General features: G+C 33.4%; 1 protein-coding gene across 8 annotated transcripts in view; it reads left to right on the forward strand.

The window, feature by feature from the left end:
- Window positions 1-18,063, forward strand: part of LOC128221206 (protein couch potato-like) — a 128,710-nt gene that overhangs the window by 39,241 nt on the left and 71,406 nt on the right. For 2 of the 8 annotated variants that reach the window (XM_052929704.1, XM_052929705.1), the window contains exon 1: window positions 12,927-13,638. The exons of the other annotated variants lie outside the window; for them this stretch is intronic. In XM_052929704.1, coding sequence (XP_052785664.1) covers window positions 13,594-13,638 — 45 coding nt within the window. In that variant the 5' untranslated portion in view covers window positions 12,927-13,593. Of the gene's footprint in view, window positions 1-12,926; window positions 13,639-18,063 lie in introns of those variants that run through there. 8 annotated transcript variants of the gene reach the window in all.

Genomic DNA, 18,063 nt, shown 5'->3' on the forward strand with positions numbered 1-18,063 from the left:
TGAGAACTTCTAGTGAATCAATGTATGAGTACTTAGAGGAATCAATGTATGAATAATACCAGTTATCAATGTATAATTTCACACCAGTTTTTGGAACTGTCTCTTTCCCTTTAAATTGTAGCTAAAACACTGGACAGTTTGCAGCAGCTTTATTTAAAGGAAATTGGCCGATGCAGTAGTTCCTTCATTGATTGGTTTTTCGTAACCATTATTTAAAAACTGCAGGACCATCTATTGGCACGGTAGGGTAGGGATGAATTATTTAGTGGGTGCTTTCTATGGCTTTGTCACTTGCCAGGAGAAATTTTCTCGAGAAAACAGGAAAAAAACTAGACAGGACACAAGATATATGGCAGATTAAAAGTAACACCTAAGGCTTAAAGTTAAAAACACGAATAAGGACTTAAGGCTAAGCCAAAGTGTATTAAAAAAATTAACTTTGTTTCCACTAAACCTATCAACTCTATTTCTTCCTCCCAGTCCCGACCTGGCCAAAAAGAAAAGAATGTTTGTTTAGGGTAACCTTCCCAAAATTTTTAGGTAGGGTAGGTAGGGATTTTTTTTTTTTTTTTTTCAAAATCTGTCGTAAGTTCAGAGTGTTTCCTTGCACATGGCAGTCTTTCCTACATTACTGTCATTGCCTGACTTTGTTTTATCATATAAACAATAATTCTGATCGTCCAATTTGCATTTATCCGCCCTTCGTAACTCTCTATTCGCTAACGAATATTTTTTTTGCTCAGAAACGGAAAAAAATAGTTAGGGTCGGCGCATTTTTAAAGGTAGGGTCGGGTTACCCAAAACAGACATTTTTTTTTAGGCCTTATAATTCTTTTTGCTGAAGTGTGGATATTTTTTCATAATTTCTTAAAAAACAAGTGAAACTTTGACCATTTTGTATTGAAAACTTTGTACAATAGTGATATTTCCTGATTTAGGTCGGTTTGGTACAGAAGTCCGGGTTCTCAAAAATAAATAGAAAAAAGATACCGATCCAATTTTTTTATTTTTTTTGTTTGGCTTTATCATTGATGAGTGGATGGGGGTGGGGGGATGGGGTTGAAAATCAAGTTTGGCTCCCCCAAAAGAGCAGTTTGAGGACCCTGTTAATATTTACTTCCATATAGTTAAAACTAAGACAGTTTTCACTGGATAACCCCTTGAGGTTTCAGATTTCACAAGCTGCAAAGGTAAATGTTGGAAATGTTCAAAGTTTTGTAACAACCTAATTCTCAGGAAAAAGGAATGGAAATTTTATTGGACATCATGGATATAAGTAACATGCCGATTCGCCAATAAACTCTTGGATTGAAGTACATGGACTTAAACAAATTACATATCAAAGTTTATATCGTGATGTATTGATTCTACTGGAAAGATGAGCGATATTTTCACACTGGTGTTTTCTGTATAGGGAAACTGGTTATGTTGGGGCTCGTTTCCACAATGAGAAATGTCCAGAAACACGCAAGCAAGCGTCATAATTCTGGATGGGTATAATAGACTATCGGATGGGGTTCATGATTATGTAATTATACTGAAAGTTACTTGGTGTATTGAAATGGTTTCGATCAATCACTCATGATTTTCTTTAATGATTTCCGATAAATCATGATGTCTGTTGCTTTGCTAAAATAAATGTGCGATGTTTGTCTGAAAAATAGCTCAAACAAGCTGGGTTGGTATTCATAAGTCATTTCCTTACTGAAGTCACTTCCCTAATTTGTGTATCTCTTTAATCATATGAAATAAAAGCTTGAGAATTTCCAAAATACATTATTTTCATTGACCATATTAAAAAATCTACATATATGTTAAAACTCTAATACTTTCCTTTTGTTTTGAATGTGAAAATTTTGAGTACCATAATCGACTTAAGTTAGGAATTGACATAAGATGTTTTAAGAATTCCGCCCCTTATTTTCATAAAGTAATACTATATTATAATTTGAATATATTAATATGATTTAATCAAAATGATTATCAAGGGCTGGGCCAGTGTTCAAGAGTTATCTTATCCTTAGACATGCCTCAGTGATTCCATTCAGCCCATTGGTCAGCTAAATTAATACAGGCCAATCAAAACACTTAGATTATAATCATAAATTTCTTTTGATACAGACGCCTGTAGAGATTTATAGAGAAAAAAACACCAAAAAACTTCTCAACATGGATAATTATTCCCACAAGTGTCTAAATAAATGTAGAAAATGGATTACATTAGTATAGACATTTACAATTTCCTATGATACTCCAGAATTCCTCTGGAGACACTCGGATCTGTTTCCTAACTGTCATAGTATGGACCTATGAAATCCACTACCATGCTCGATTTTCCTCCGGAGACTGTCAGATCTGTTTCCCACACCGTTGGTGAAACATTTCTAGAAGCTAAAAGTCAGGTGCCCTTAGTGGATTTCAAACCGAAAACCTCGATCGAGAGTTGAATGTCAAGACTTACTTAGAATGAGAGACGATGCAATGAAGCTTAAATGATTGACTACCAAACAGCGGCTTATAATAAGGCCTAAAAAAAATACATTTGGTTACCTGACCCTACCTACGGAATAGGCGCCGACCCTACCGTTTTTATAGTCAGTTTGAAAAAAAAATGAAAAACTAAAAAAAATAATAATTTATTTTTCGTTTTTTTTTTAATTGCTTTTCAATATGTAGTTTAAACCTTAAATGCTTATACAGAAGATAGCTTTAACACCATTCTCCAATGATGAAAATGATATTCTTATATAAAGCCTACTAAAAAAAAAAAAAAAAAGCCTACCTACCCTACCTATTTTTGAAAAGGATGTAACCCTAACCAAACAGTTTTTTTTTTAGGCCTAATAATATAAACATGGTGACAATGTGGATAAAAAATAAGATCTACAAATTCACTGTAATGCTCCGATATTCCTTTGGGATGTTCTGGATCTGTTTTCCCTGCTGTCATGAAAGCCTTTACTTCAGTTGACATGAGTGACAACAAAACAGACTTCTTTGACATGCTTTAAGCCCTAGGATTGATTGTGTAGTTTAGTTATGAACTATTTTTAGTTTCCTCTTTTATTCTGTTAGCGCTGTGTTTTCTTTCGTGAAAAATTTGAACTCTTATTTAAGGTTAATTTTACTGATTCCAACTGAAGAAAGGGCTCCAGTGTGTTTTCAGCAGCTGTCAGCTTGCATCCAAATGGCACTGGGACAAATTTATATGCATTATATGTAACTAAGTCTATTGTCTAAACTGATTTTTTTCGCATTATTAACAATCGTGAAACAAGTTTTAACAATATTGTGAAAATCACTCTCGTTGGCACGATGTTATGGGCGAGTGTGTGGTGGGGAAAACCAGAGTACCCGAAGGAAAACCCATTTGTCCGGCTTGCATGGTGACCACAAACCAAACTCACATGAGCCCAGACCAAGAATCAAGCCCGGGTGGCCTAGATAATTACCATAAAGGGTAAAATAATAGTTATTTTAAATACAACTTTTAAATTAATTAGTTTGGTCGTAAAAATACAACTTTTAAATTAGTTTGGGTGTAAAAAAACAACTTTTAAATTAGATTGGTTTTAAGAATAACATCATCTTAATCCACAATTTACACATATTCCATGAAAGTTTACATGAAGTCAGTGGCTTGTTTTATTTGTGATGACGATGATTTATAACCGCCTTTTAACTTTCATTGTTTTTGCAAATTCTTAGATTAAGTGCTGATATAAATTTCAAGCCGATTTCATTCATGAAAGCAATTTTTGGCAATAAAATTCCGACAGACATCAGCCATGTTTTATTCCTCAATATCAGCTGCTTTTATGATCAAAGAAAACACAAAAATGTACTTCACTGATGGGAAATTTTTTGGTGAGGAAACCTTTATCTTATTTTTTTGTAATAGACTTTAGATAGCTGTGTTATAAGTAGGTTGAAAAAGACTTTTCGATAGCAATTATTTACAGTATTTTTATCCAAATTCTCAAAAGTGTGTTTCCATTGAAACAAAACAAAAAAAAATAAAAATTGTTTTTGTTTTTTTCAATGAAAATTATTCAGCTGAGATAAAGTGTGTATTTTCTAGATATTTCATGTATTGAGTGAGATCCTTTTAAGATTTATTGCACTTTCAAAATATTTGCACCCACAAGGAGCTGTGGCATGGTTAACATTCAATGAGATTTTACACTTACGAAGGGAATAACAATTATAAGTGGTATTTACAGACCAAATTTGGATGAAATTCATGAGTTTTTACTATAACATGAGGCCAAAAAAAATAATGGTTTGGTTGGGGTTACATCCTTTTCAAAAACAGGTAGGGTAGGTAGGCTTATAATTATATTTGTATTATTTTTTATTAAAAGTCTTTATGTAAGAATGTTTATGTCATAATTGGGGAATGTTCCTAAAATTACAATCAGTATATCAGTATTTATCAGTTAATATAGCTTTTAGAACTACATACCAAAACACAAAGACAATGTTTTTATTTTATATTTTTAAGCAACAAACTATAAAAAATGTAGGGTCGGTGCCTTATTCCTTAAGGCTACTAAGGGCCGAGTAACCCGATTTTTTTTATTTTTTAAGCAACAAACTACTAAATCAGTACGTCGCCTTACTCACAGGTAGGGTCGGGTAGCCAATGAACAATGAACCAAAAGTATGATTTTTTAGGCCTTACATGACTGAAAGTATATCACCAGAGGTAAGCGGTACGGAGCCTTATTGGAAGGCAGGGTTGGGTAAACGCAACCACAGGTACTTTATTTTAGGCCTTACATGACTGAAAGTATATCACCAGGGCTAAACAGGGCCTAAGAAATGTACAATGTCTTATTGCAGTAACGCCCTAAAAGAGATGTGATTATCATCGAGTTACATTATTCTTCCGAAGACTTCTACATATATAACTCTTATAATGTATTAATTCAATAACGCCCTAAAAGAGATGTGATTATCATCGAGTTACATTATTCTTCCGAAGACTTCTACATATATAACTCTTATAATGTATTAATTCAATAACGCCCTAAAAGAGATGTGATTATCATCGAGTTACATTATTCTTCCGAAGACTTCTACATATATAACTCTTATAATGTATTAATTCAATAACGCCCTAAAAGAGATGTGATTATCATCGAGTTACATTATTCTTCCGAAGACTTCTACGTATATAACTCTTATCATGTATTAATTCAATAAAGCCCTAAAAGGGATAAGATTGTCATAGAAATACATTGCTCTTCTGCAAACCCCCACGTATATTACTATTATAACTTATCGATGCATTAACGCGCTAAAAGGGTTTAAGATAATCTGAGAGTTGCATGATTCTTCCCACTTCTTCCTAAATTTCTTCTCCATATTAAGCAGACGGTCCAAACATACACTTAAGGTCTGCCCAATGTTCTGCAAAATGTCTGTAATTTTATCGTAACTATGGTTACGGTTTTAATTATTGATGATTCCATTGTTCTTTTCGGTGATTAGGTGGATGGGGTTAATTGATTAACTTTGGCATTTTCCGGCCTGTATGAGTGTATATAGCTATCAAGAGATTGACGGTATAGGGTTCTTATGAAATTTGAGAGGAGTTTTTGCTTTTTTCTCTATTTCCTATTCAATCAAAAAACACTTACAGGAGCAGTGGTCGAAATAAGCACAAGTCTGCCAGCCATGTAATTGCTTATTGGTAAAATGCTTTCTGAGGACTTGTTCCAATTCTGTATTTTACATAGCAGGGTTCGTTTGAAAATATTTGATGCCAAGAATTACTGGGTTTGAATAAAATTGGCTTCTTAGACTGTTGCTAAATTGTTCTCCGGGCTTGCTAGAAATTTTGTACTTTACATAGCAGAGTTTGTATGCCAATTAAGCACTAACGTGACTGGGTTAGAAAAAAGAGGGCTTTCGGGGCTTGCTAGAATTTTGTACTTTACATAGCAGAGTTTGTATGCCAATTAAGCACTAACGTGACTGGGTTAGAAAAAAGAGGGCTTTCGGGGCTTGCTAGAATTTTGTACTTTACGCAGCAGGGTTAGCTAAAAATACTTGATGCCAAGCGCTTACACGTGACTGGGGAAGAAAAAAGGGGGCTTGTTACACCTTTGGTAAACTGCTTTACGGGCTTGCTCAAATTCAGTATTTTAAATAGCTTGATTTTTTTGAAGTATTTGATGCCAAGCACTATTGGGCTTGTGTCATTGGTAAGAAGCTTTCCCAGCTTGCTCAAATTCTGTATTTTAAACAACTTGGGCTTGTTTGAAAGTATTTGATGCCAAGCACCTCTTTGTTGGAAAAAGCCTGGCTGGTTCATTCAAAAGTTTAATTATGATGTAACGTTGAATGGGTAATATTTAAGTTGCTCCAGATTGAAAATATTAGACTGGTTCTCATGAAAATAATGAGATGATTTTTTGTTTCATTCGTCTTTTGTTCCCTTTTATCATTTATGCTTAAAACAAGAGCATTATTTGAATTGGTAAAAGAAGCTTTTTGGATTTTGTTTTGTTGTAACTCGTTTGGAGTTAATTCAGAACATTTTTAAGCTTTTCTCTTTTTTTTTTCGAATTTACAAAGTCAAACTACTGTCATAATGACTTGTTGGCAAAGTCATGCATGGTCATTGTTGTCTGCGGTGTGTCAAAAGTGAAAATCTAAACTGAAACTAAAATGGTACACATGTTGCATAGAAAGAATGTCATTTCCCCTTTTGACTGAATACAAAAACAGACCAGCGTTGGTGCTTCGTTTAACTTTTTCGGTGTGCCAAAAGTTAAAAGCTTTTAAACTTTGGATATTTTCAAAAAATTGTTTATGATATATTCCAATGAAACTAAAATGGTACACATGTTGCATAGAAAGAATGTCATTTCCCTTTTTGACTGAACACAAAAAACAGACTGGTGTTGGTGCTTTGTTTCACTTTAATGTTTCAGCTGCATCTTTGTTTCATGTGGGTATAATGTTTTCATTTTATCAGTATCTTATAAATTGTTGATGGGCGTGTGTGGTAATATTACAAACAAAATTGTCGATTTTATTGTTAGATTTCCTAGATTACATTTAATTTACGTTTCCAAAAGTTAATTATTTACATCAAGTGGTATTTTATTCAATGCATGCGTGTTTTCCAACTGTCCCGACTGATGAAGACTTTATTATAGTTGATACCCACAGTAGAAATTGGAGTATGTCTTCGTTTTTGAATAATTGAATGCATGCAGGAAGATGCAGAAAACGGGAGGAGGCGTTTGTGTATAACTGCGGGTTACTAAATACCCATAATCTTCCAATTCCGTTACCTAAGTGCTTAATAGACTTCCGTGACGCAGAAAGACTTGGTGCATGATGCATGATTTCTGGCTAAGGATCACTATTTACACTTACAGTATTTGACAGAAATGCACTTCCACTGTGATAAAGAGAACAACAAATATAAGTCTTAAAAATAGTATGCGTTGTAGTCTCGAAGGAAATCGATAATTTTTAACTTATGCCGTTCAGCCTCGGGCCAAGCACATAAACTTTTTTTAATCATATACAATTCAGACCCTAGAAAATTATGAGACTGACCCAGGAGGGTTTTGGGAACCCTGGGAGCTGGGAATTCCTTGAGAAAACCATCTTAAATCAATATATAACCAGTCATAGTGGTACCCTAGAAAATTACTGACCCAGGAGGGTTTCCAGACCCTGGCATCTTGAAATTCCTAGAGAAAATCCTTCTAAACTCAATATAGGGTGTAAACAGCCTTATTGGGACCCTTGAAAAAAAGCAGAGCCGAGGAGGGCTTCATGACCTCTAGCAACCGAAAACTCCAAGAGAAAATTCTGCTCAATCACTTATTGAGTGTAAACAGTCATATTGGTACCCTAGAAAATTACCAGAGCCCCAGGAGGTTTTTCAGACCCTGGCAGCTGGGAAGTACTAGATAAAAACCTTCTGAACTTAATATAGAGTGTAAACAGTCATATTGGGACACTAGAAAATTACCAGAGCCCCAGGAGGTTTTTCAGACCCTGGCAGCTGGGAAGTCCTAGAGAAAATCCTTCTAAACTCGATATAGAATATAAACAGTCATATTTGGACACTAGTAACTACCATCAGAAGGGATTCTGGAGTCTTAAGTTTTCCCGGCATAACCCATTTTTTTTGCATAAACTTTGCTTCAATAAAAATATGAGAACATTTATTGTATAAATTTTGCCTGTGACTAAATTAAGGGGGTTCCTTGACTACTTTTAAACAGCGTAATGTTTGTGACTAAGACATCTTATCGAAACATGGCCCAATATCTGAAGTTGAAACCTCTTTTTCGAGAACAATCTGATTTAGTTCAACCCTGAAAATTAAATTAAAAAACAATGAACTTCTCTACTGGGACTGATGACATTTCAGCTGTTTGCTGCAAGTTCATAATCTAATCTTCAAATGTTTCCTTGTTTATAATTTGTTCGGTTTGACAAACCCTTAGGGGGGATCGTAAACACTGATTGATTTTCTTGATTTTCCATTCATGATAAGCTTTGAAATTGAATTTGAAATTATGAAATTACACATGTATAGCAGAAACGAAATGAAGTTAAATCTTGTAAATCTCACTAATTTAAAGATGCACTCTCACAGATTTACTTTTTTATACGCCCATCTTACGATGGCCGTATTATGGGAACACCCATGGCGGGCGGGCGGCGGGCGGGCGGGGGGCTCCACAATGTTGTCCGCTCTCTAACTTGAACATTTCTCATCCAATTTCCACCAAACTTCATGAAAGTGTTTGTTGGTGAAATATCTAGGTCAAGTTCCATAACCAGCCAAATCGCTTTAGGCACTCCAGAGTTATGGCCCCCTGAATTTGTCAAAATTGGCCATTTTAGCTTTGTCCGCTCTCTCACTTGATCATTTCTCATCCAATTTCCTCCAAACGTCATGAAAGTGTTTGTTGGTGAAATATCTCGGTCAAGTTCAATAACCAGCCAAATCGCTTTAGGCACTCCAGAGTTATGGCCCTGAATTTGTCAAAATTGTCCATTTTAGCTTTGTCCGCTCTCTAACTTGAACATTTCTCATCCAATTTCCACCAAACTTCATGAAAGTGTTTGTTGGTGAAATATCTAGGTCAAGTTCGATAACCAGCCTAATCGCTTTAGGCACTCCAGAGTTATGGCCCCCTGAATTTATCAAAATTGGCCATTTTAGCTTTGTCTACTCTCAAACTTGAACAGTTTTTGACTCGAAACCCTCGAATTAAAATAATTTTTTTCTACTGTTAATGCCATATTGTGCCAAATCATTTGCTTCTTGAAATGCTTGCTTCTCAAAGGGCCAATGTGACAGTAAGTTGTCTTAGAATCCAAGAAATTATTGATGGGCGTATTTTGTGAGTGTCACTCTTGTGTTTTTTACTTTTTGTTGCTGAATGATCCAATTTTTGTGTAAATATATGAAAGCCAGTGATGTAAGACTGCTGACAAAAGATCAGATTGCAGATTTTCATATTTACATTAGAAAATTAATGATTTATGACTAAAAAGCGTCACAAATGCTTTAAGAAAAATGCATAAAACATCAAATTTTAATCATAAATATGAAAACCTGTGATCTGTTTTTTTGTCAGCAGTCTTATATCACTTGTTCTCATGCATTTTCAAAAAATTGATCGTTTCAATACAAAAAAATTAAAAAGAAGTTGTCAAAATGTTTAATCTGTGAGAGTGCAGCTTTAAACAAGTTTTAATCATCACCCGATTTAAAGTACAATTTAATTACACTGCATGAATAAGTAATTAGCTGGTCTTTTCGGTCGGCAAATAACACAATGACTTTTTTCCTATATGATTCAATCTTTATTTGTTCGATAAGTAATAGTGTTTCGCTCTTCAAACAAAATATAACAGATTCAAATAGATTTATCGTATTTATAATATCATGAGGTGAATGCGAAAAGGTTCTAAGTGACATTAAATAAAGAAGCAGATAGAACCTTTTCGCTTTCACCCATCGAATTTTTATTGCACCGTTTTCAAGTACTAGTCAATATTTAACATGATCAAATTTCACACAAGTTCCTTATATTTTAAATATTGTCTGAAATAAGATTAATCTCCTAAAACTGACTTAAATTTAAGTAAAGTTTGCTTAATTTAACCCTTTATTGAGTTAATTTCCAAATATGGAGTGATATACAAAGGGAGGAAAATCATGGTGACTTAAAAAATTTGTCACCCAAATATAGTGAATAAAGTTTTCTCCCTTATATGGCAAAAATGCTGGTGCTGAGATTGTTAAAAATAGTTGTAAATTTATTAATTTAATATTCATAGTAGTGCATGTATGCGGTAACTTAAAATATATAAAAAAAAAGATAACAGACTTATTTATTTGATTGTTATAATGACAGTTTATTGAGTCTTATTTAATCAGAATGAAAGCTCTTTTTTGGAACTTCTTTTGGTATTTAGGGGCTGTTAAGGGTATACTCTGGATTAAAAAGGGAGGTACATGTGTTAAGCAGAAACTCAAATTTGGCATTATTCGGAAAAATAGCTTAATATCAATTAGAATACATCACCTACATTTACAGCCAATGGAATTGCAGATAGGTATTAAGTACGAGGCTCAATCATTAAGAATTTCTACTTTCACATGTGTTAAAAGGTCCGCCCAACGCCACTCATCAGATACACAATCCCTACGTCAGATTTTGCATTGACAATGTATCAGCCTGAATGAGGCTGTATTCTAAGTCAGATGACATGAATTAAAATTTAAATGATTAAGAAGGGCTTGTTAGCTTAGCTTACTCCGCCTATTCGTAATCATTAAGATTTTTATTCATGTCATCTAATAATTACTTATTTGTTACATAATATTTGGGTAAAAAATTATGGAGTATTTGGATGACACGGGTGGTGGGGTGGGGAGTGTCAAATCCTCCAGATTTTAAGCTCTCATTTAATAGTTTGTACTTATAAGAATGGTAATTGTACATAAAAAAGACAGCAATGTCAATATTCAAGTTTAATCAAGTTTGCAAAATGTTTAAAAGTAAAAACACAGTAAGGACTTTATCATTTCGTACAAATCTCAAAAAACCATCGAGGCATGCTGAGTGAACTCCTCGTATAAAATGGGTGCATGGTTGCGAATCACTGGTTCTGTTTAGAAGTAAAGGTAGGATCTAAATACCTCTAAACCTTCGTATTTCAACGTTTTATCGAAAATATTAGTAACATTAACTTCTGTCGCCCGTTCGCTGATTATAATCATTTTGAGGCTCAGCGAATGTTTTTAAAAATAAAATGTCTATTCCCATGATAATCTTATCTTTTCCATTTTTGATTTTTTAAGTTTTCTGATGTTTCTTTTTTTAAAGCTTCACTCTCACAGATGGACCATTTTTACAACTTGTTTTATCTATTGTCGTAAAAATGAAGAAAGTTGAGGTATTATCGTAGCTATTTTGGTGTTTGTCTGTCGGCATGCACATTACCTTCACAGCAATAATTCAAAAATCATTAAAGATATTCAAATGAAAATCGTTCCTTATAATACTCAAGTTGCCAGAGACATAATAACAAGTCCCTTAATTTTAAGTATACCAATTATAGAGTTCTTGCCCATTTTTACTGAGAAAAAAACAGACTAGCATTGGCACCCATATGTTGTGCTCTCCTTCAATTTTAAAAAGTTTATGGTCCAGCTCAAGATTATTCGAAATGATTGTAGCAAATTTACCTATTTATTAGCAATTTTACTTTTTAAGTAGATCAATATTTTTTGCTTGACTAATTTCAAGATTTATCTTATGTTAAATCATCGTAAAATTTGCTTACTCACAGATGAAAAGCTTTTTTTATCATAATTGCAACATTACACAACAAGATGGGTATTTTATGTTTTGATTTTCTTACTTAAATTTATTGCTTTTAATTATGTAATAAAACTTCTTTCATGTTTTTTTATCAAAAAATGAAATCCAGTATTTTTGCCTGACTAAATATAATAAGGTTAGTGTACTGCGTTTTGATTAGGTTTATTTATTCGACTCAAGGGGTCTTTTGCTGATTTGGATTTCACGATGGGTGCATTTTAGTCCAGTGGAATAAAAATCTGCAGAACTCCCAGGGGCGTACCTAGGCATACTCCAGTAAGCCAAGGCGTACAAATGAATTAAGGTTCCCGCGAAATGGCCAGTAAAAGAGTCCCACGTCAGGGGATATCGGTCCCCCCAACCCCATATATCAAATTGAGACCTGAATATAGAAATACCTTTAACATTTTAACCGCGCTTAAGTGTACGGGCGTACTTTTCAAAATGCTTCAGGTACGCCCCTGACTCCATGAGTGTCTGATACGCCATTCAGGATCAGAAAGCAGTACAAATAACCCTATTATTATATACTAGTTAAATCACTTAAAAGACACATGTTTTCATAATAAATGTCATTTTAATGACTCACCATTTTGTTTTATGACATCATTTTAATATCGAGGAATGATACCAGATTTTGAGTTTCTGCATACCACAATCTGAGTTTCTGCATACCTTAATCTGAGTTTCTGCATACCAAATTCTGAGTTTCTGCATACCACAATCTGAGTTTCTGCATACCAAACTCTGAGTTTCTGCATACCAAAATCAATCTGAGTTTCTGCATACCAAAGTCTGAGTTTCTGCATACCAATAACAACCCACTTACCTGTCTCATAGAACTCAGTATAGGCTTTTGAATACTGCATACCAAAAAAGGTAAGTTTCAGTGTCAAAATTGTTATTCTTACTTCAAAATAAGTTTAAAATGACCACCCAAAAATAAGAACCCCGGGTAGGGCCTCTAATTGCTAGATTAGCTTTCTCAATGCGAAAAACAATACTGCTTTTGGTTTCGCAGTTTTTCTATCCTTTATCCTCGTGTTAAACGTTTAAGTCAGACGAAAGACAATGGGTTATTTGGGGACTTGTAAAGGTGTTTGAATTTGATATTGTTATGAAAGGACTAGAATATTTTTAGGGAGATTTTTAAGGTCTGGGAGTTTAGTCACTGAATCAGTGCGGAAAAGACTTTTGCTAGAGTAAACTGTGGCAAAGATCGGATGTGAAAGTTGAAATTTGTTTTTTGTTTACGAATCTTCATATTTGCGAAAGTTTGTTTTGAAATTTTCGCCATACCAGCGAACTCAATGTTATTAAATGCTACATCTAAACATATGTTACTCTTTCAATTTGAATAGATAGATCGGAGTGAGAAATTGAAACAGAATTGGAGACTGCGGTTTTTATAGTGATCATATACTATACAACAGATTTAACTACCGTTTGAATACATAATTTCTACATTTTATCGTAAAGAAATTCAAATGAAGTAAATTGGAGAGTGTTTTATAAATACCCAAGTATAGCTAACTTGTATACATTTTGTGCGAAATAAATAAACTTGTGGGAAACAAGTGAAAAACTGTAAAAAAATAAACACCTGCATCAATTAACGATAAAGAGTGTAGAGTATATAACAGGATTGAACCGAGAAAAATCTTTGTTCGGCAGAAAGTGTTAATTATCTTTTGATACTTCTGGTGTATCTATGATGCACGACTCAGTCATGGACATTATTGATCAGACAATACAGGTAAGGTTATCTTTCCTAAATGCTTGATTTAATTCTGGGGAGCGATTTCATACCTACGAGTGCTTTTCTTCTTTTAGGAGTGATTTTCCACTTAGGAGCTATTTTGTCCCTAGGAGTGATTTTGTTCCTTAGTCTGAGGAACAATTTTCTACCTAGGAGTGATTTTCGTTGTTCCTTAGTCTGAGGATCAATTTTCTACCTAGGAGTGATTTTCGTTGTTCCTTAGTCTGAGGAGCAATTTTCTACCAAGGAGTGATTTTGTACCTTAGAGTGATTTTGCACTTAGGAGATATTTTATACTTATGAGCTGTTTTGTCCCTAGGAGTGATTTGTACCTAAGAATGATTTTGCACCTAGGAGCGATTTTGTAGCTAGGAGCAATTTTGCTCCTAAGGTTCATGATGAAATGGCTGTCAGATTCATGTTTATTTAGTAACACTGGTCAAATGTCTGGACAAGTGGCGCAGCACCTTTTTCTGGCCTCTAATTAAAGACCTTTATTAGGAACTGGCCATAATACATACGTACCCTATTAAGTTCATATATACACGCCCACAATCAAGCTCAAACATTCCCAATAAAACAGAACAAGTTTTCAAAATGATGCAGAAAAATTTGCATTAATAAATACTTTATATGCTTTAACATTTTCAAATCATACCTTTTCAAATTTTCACCAGGTTTTCATATGAACACGTTCCGCTGTGTTTACTATTGACAAATTGTATGCATTTTTCTCACGAAATTTACATGTTCATACCTTTAAAGATTCTTTACAGCTTTTATTGTTTTTTGTTCAAATCTTCAAAGGAGCCTGGTTGTTATTTACAATCAAATAAGTTTATGGTTGACAAAACGTTAATTGAAGTCATTTAAATCTCTGACTCACTTTCGTTGGGACTTTTAAAAGCTACACTTCCACAGATTGAACGTTTGACAACTTTTTTATTTTTTGTCTTGAAATAAACCAATCTTTGTGTAAATATCTGGAAACCAGTGATTTAAGACTGGTGACAAAAATCAGATAGCCGTTTTTCATATTTATGCTCAAAATATTATGCATTTTCCTTAAAGCATTAGTAACGAATCATTAATTTTCATTTGAACGTAAATATGAAAAACTGCAATCTGATCTTTTGTCAGCAGTATAACATTACTGATTTTCCGATATTTATTTAAAAATTGGCTCATTCAAAGATGAAAATTAAAAAAAAGTTGTAAAAACGTTAAATCTGTGAGAGTGCAGCTTTAAAGCATAGTTACATGTTAGCTTAATTTGCGTTGTAGGAGGCTGCATGGCTCGTTTCAAATTTCACTCTTTATTTGTGAAATTTATTTTCTGATTTATGTCTTATAACATCTTATGAATTGGTTAAGATTTTTTTTGATGGTTGATATGTTTTGAAATCATATGAGTCCTTATTAATCATGTTTATAAATTCTGATGGATTTTTCATGATAACAAATTCACATGACTATCAACAGATTGACAATTGTAAAATCTCACGCTCCAAATTACAGTATATTTTATGGAAACAATTTGGTTTATATCAGGAAAAATAAATGGCTATAAATTTTCATTTTATTTAACAGCTTAAATAGTTTGAACCTTTTTTAGATAATTTATGACATAATCATGAACAGTTACATAAGTTTTACGTTAATATAACTAGCACATTCGTCCTCGATAGTTAATGAATTATTTATTAAAGTATTAATGAACAACTTGAATATCAGTGAACAAGCGAGGAACTAATTAATGAACCTACATGTATTTGTAAATAGCTTGAAATGTTTATTAATTTTTTTGCAGTGTGTTCATGAATATGGGATGATCTGATTTCTGATCATATTTTGAATTGTTTGAAAGTTTTAGTTTTTTTTGCAGAAATTGAGTTTTAATGACAATGCATCATAATTCATCGTCTAAGTTATATGTAGGTGTCATGAAGTAAATTCTTAATGATTAAGAATGAGTGGAGTGAGCATAGGGAATGAGCCCTTTCTTAATCATTAAGATATTACTTCAGGTCATCTAACTTACTTAGAATACAACCTCATTGGTTGATACATTGCCTGACGCAGGGAGCATGTATTGGATGAGTGGCAGTAGATGGACCTTTAAGCACTTGGGAAAGTTGAAATTAATAACGACTTAGTAAAGCACTTAATAATTGCTAATCTGCAATTTAGTTGGCTGAACATGTAGGTTGTATTCTAAAACCGAGTAATTTTAAATCCTGCTATTAATAATCATCAATTTCTTTTTTGCATGTACAGAAACAATTGACAAAGAAAAAAAAAGCAAATGGTTACACTCCATTTATAAAATGACTTGCAATCAAATTGCATACATGTATCGATTGCCCTTAAGTGGTTTTCAACTGATAATCAAAGATGAAGCTGAGAGATAAATATTCAAACCTTTTACCTTGGTAACAGTTGGGGAAAGAAATCACATACTGAGTCTTTGTTTCTCAGCTATGGCCTTTATGAATAAATTGCTTGATTTTCCCTGCCAGACCCTTTAAATTTTATTGACTCAAATAAAAATCATGAACTAGGGTCTGCATTTGTGTATTGGTCCGGTGTAGTCTGAAAACACTGGGTCCGTTCGGGTCCGATTGAATTGGGAAAAAAGCGGGACGTTTTACCCTATATTAGGAATTTTCATCACGATTGATTGGTTGTTTTTGTTGAATGTATAATGACTTTTCCTACCAACTGTTTGTTCATACATGTTGAAGCTGTATTAGCTTACTACATAAATATCCTCATTTCATTTGTTTTGTTTTCTCTCTTTTCAGGTAAGTGTCATGGCTTAGTTTCTCCAGACTATGTAGTTCCAGACTATGTAGTTCCAGACTGTGTAGTTCCAGACTATGTAGGGTGCTAGCAAGTAGGTCTGCTGACATTTCCAAAGATGTGGGAATATGTAGCGCTTCTATGTCAAGGTAGGTCAAGGTCATTTGTTTGTTGTCCAGGGACTTGGCCATGAAGGACCAGTGCTTATCGGTCATCAGTGTTTTCAGGTAAGATTATTGTGATTAAAATATTAATGGTTGGCATTAATAAAACATCATTGCTTACATTTAACTTTCAGCTTTTAAACTAACTCGCTCGCGTTGCAAAGTTTAATTGAAAATAAAGCATTTGATTGGTTTTTATGATATTGAAAAAAGAAAATGGTTCAACTTAAAAAAAATGAATCAAGATTGAAAATCTCACTCTTAATAATCTTCTACGGACTTATTATAATAGAAAACACCAGTTTGTTTGAAAGCCAAGAATTTGGTCCATTGTTCTAGAGCACTGACTTTCAATGGCGGAGTATTGTTCCTGTTCATTAACCACTAAATTCAATAATGAATAACAATGTCATATGTATTAACCATAAAGATTTCAAACTTCAGATGACAAATATCTTTCTCTCTAAATTTGATAATTTTGGCATTTTTCTAATACAAGAGACAAGGTAATAAAAAGTCTTTAGCAGATAAAAGAAAGCAATCAAGATAAAGAAAGTGCCCTCAGTAAGCATGATGATCATTTAAGTGGTCATGTTCACTGGTTATATTTTTCCCATTGTTACCCCATTTTTCGGTCCATTAAGCTGGCAAAGACCATTTTACAGAGTGTTTATCAATGATCAGGGGAGGTAATTTGATATGTCTTAGAAAGCTTATTCGATAAAGGGAGGTAATTTTATACCTAACAGTGAGTATAATTGTCCTTTTGAAATGTATTTAGCGATAAGCGAGGTGGAATCAAAAAGCTTTTAAATGGTATTAAGTACAACAGACAGTTAATACCATTTCGCTGTCACCTATTCATTATAGAGATAATGTTTAGTGAAAGTATGGCATTTCTTTTGTTTTAAGGTTTGCTTGCCAGGGTTTGTATTGTTTTTCAGTGATCTTGAGAAGGCTTTTGACAAGAGAGCTGCTAGACCAAAACTGTTGACTGATGCCAAAGTATAGATAAATAGAAATAAAATTCAAAAAATGGAAAGGGCAAATATTTGAACAAAAGCCTAAGTATTTGCACTTAAAAACACTTTGTCTATAAACATAAGTTTGACTCCGATGGCTTTTTTAACATGATAATTGTTTCAGTATTTTATACAGCTGAGTTTTCACTTGTTATTTATGAAAGCAATTATAAAAAAATGAAGACCAATTATCCTCATTGTAACAGTGTTGAAGTTGAGGATGAAGATCATTTTTATACAAAATTTCTATGAATTCTGTGTACATCAGAAGATATAAAATTATAGATTAGCAAGTCTTTTGCCATCTGTTTTTCTTCGCAGAAGTAATCTGAATACTCAACATCAATTTTATATACTAGGATTTTTCCAAGATTTCTATGATTTTCTTGATAAAAACATCTAATTGCAAAAGCAGAAGTGCCAAGCTAAATATT

Source organism: Mya arenaria, chromosome 16, assembly GCF_026914265.1.
Source record: "Mya arenaria isolate MELC-2E11 chromosome 16, ASM2691426v1".
Classification (NCBI taxonomy): Eukaryota; Metazoa; Mollusca; class Bivalvia; order Myida; family Myidae; genus Mya; species Mya arenaria.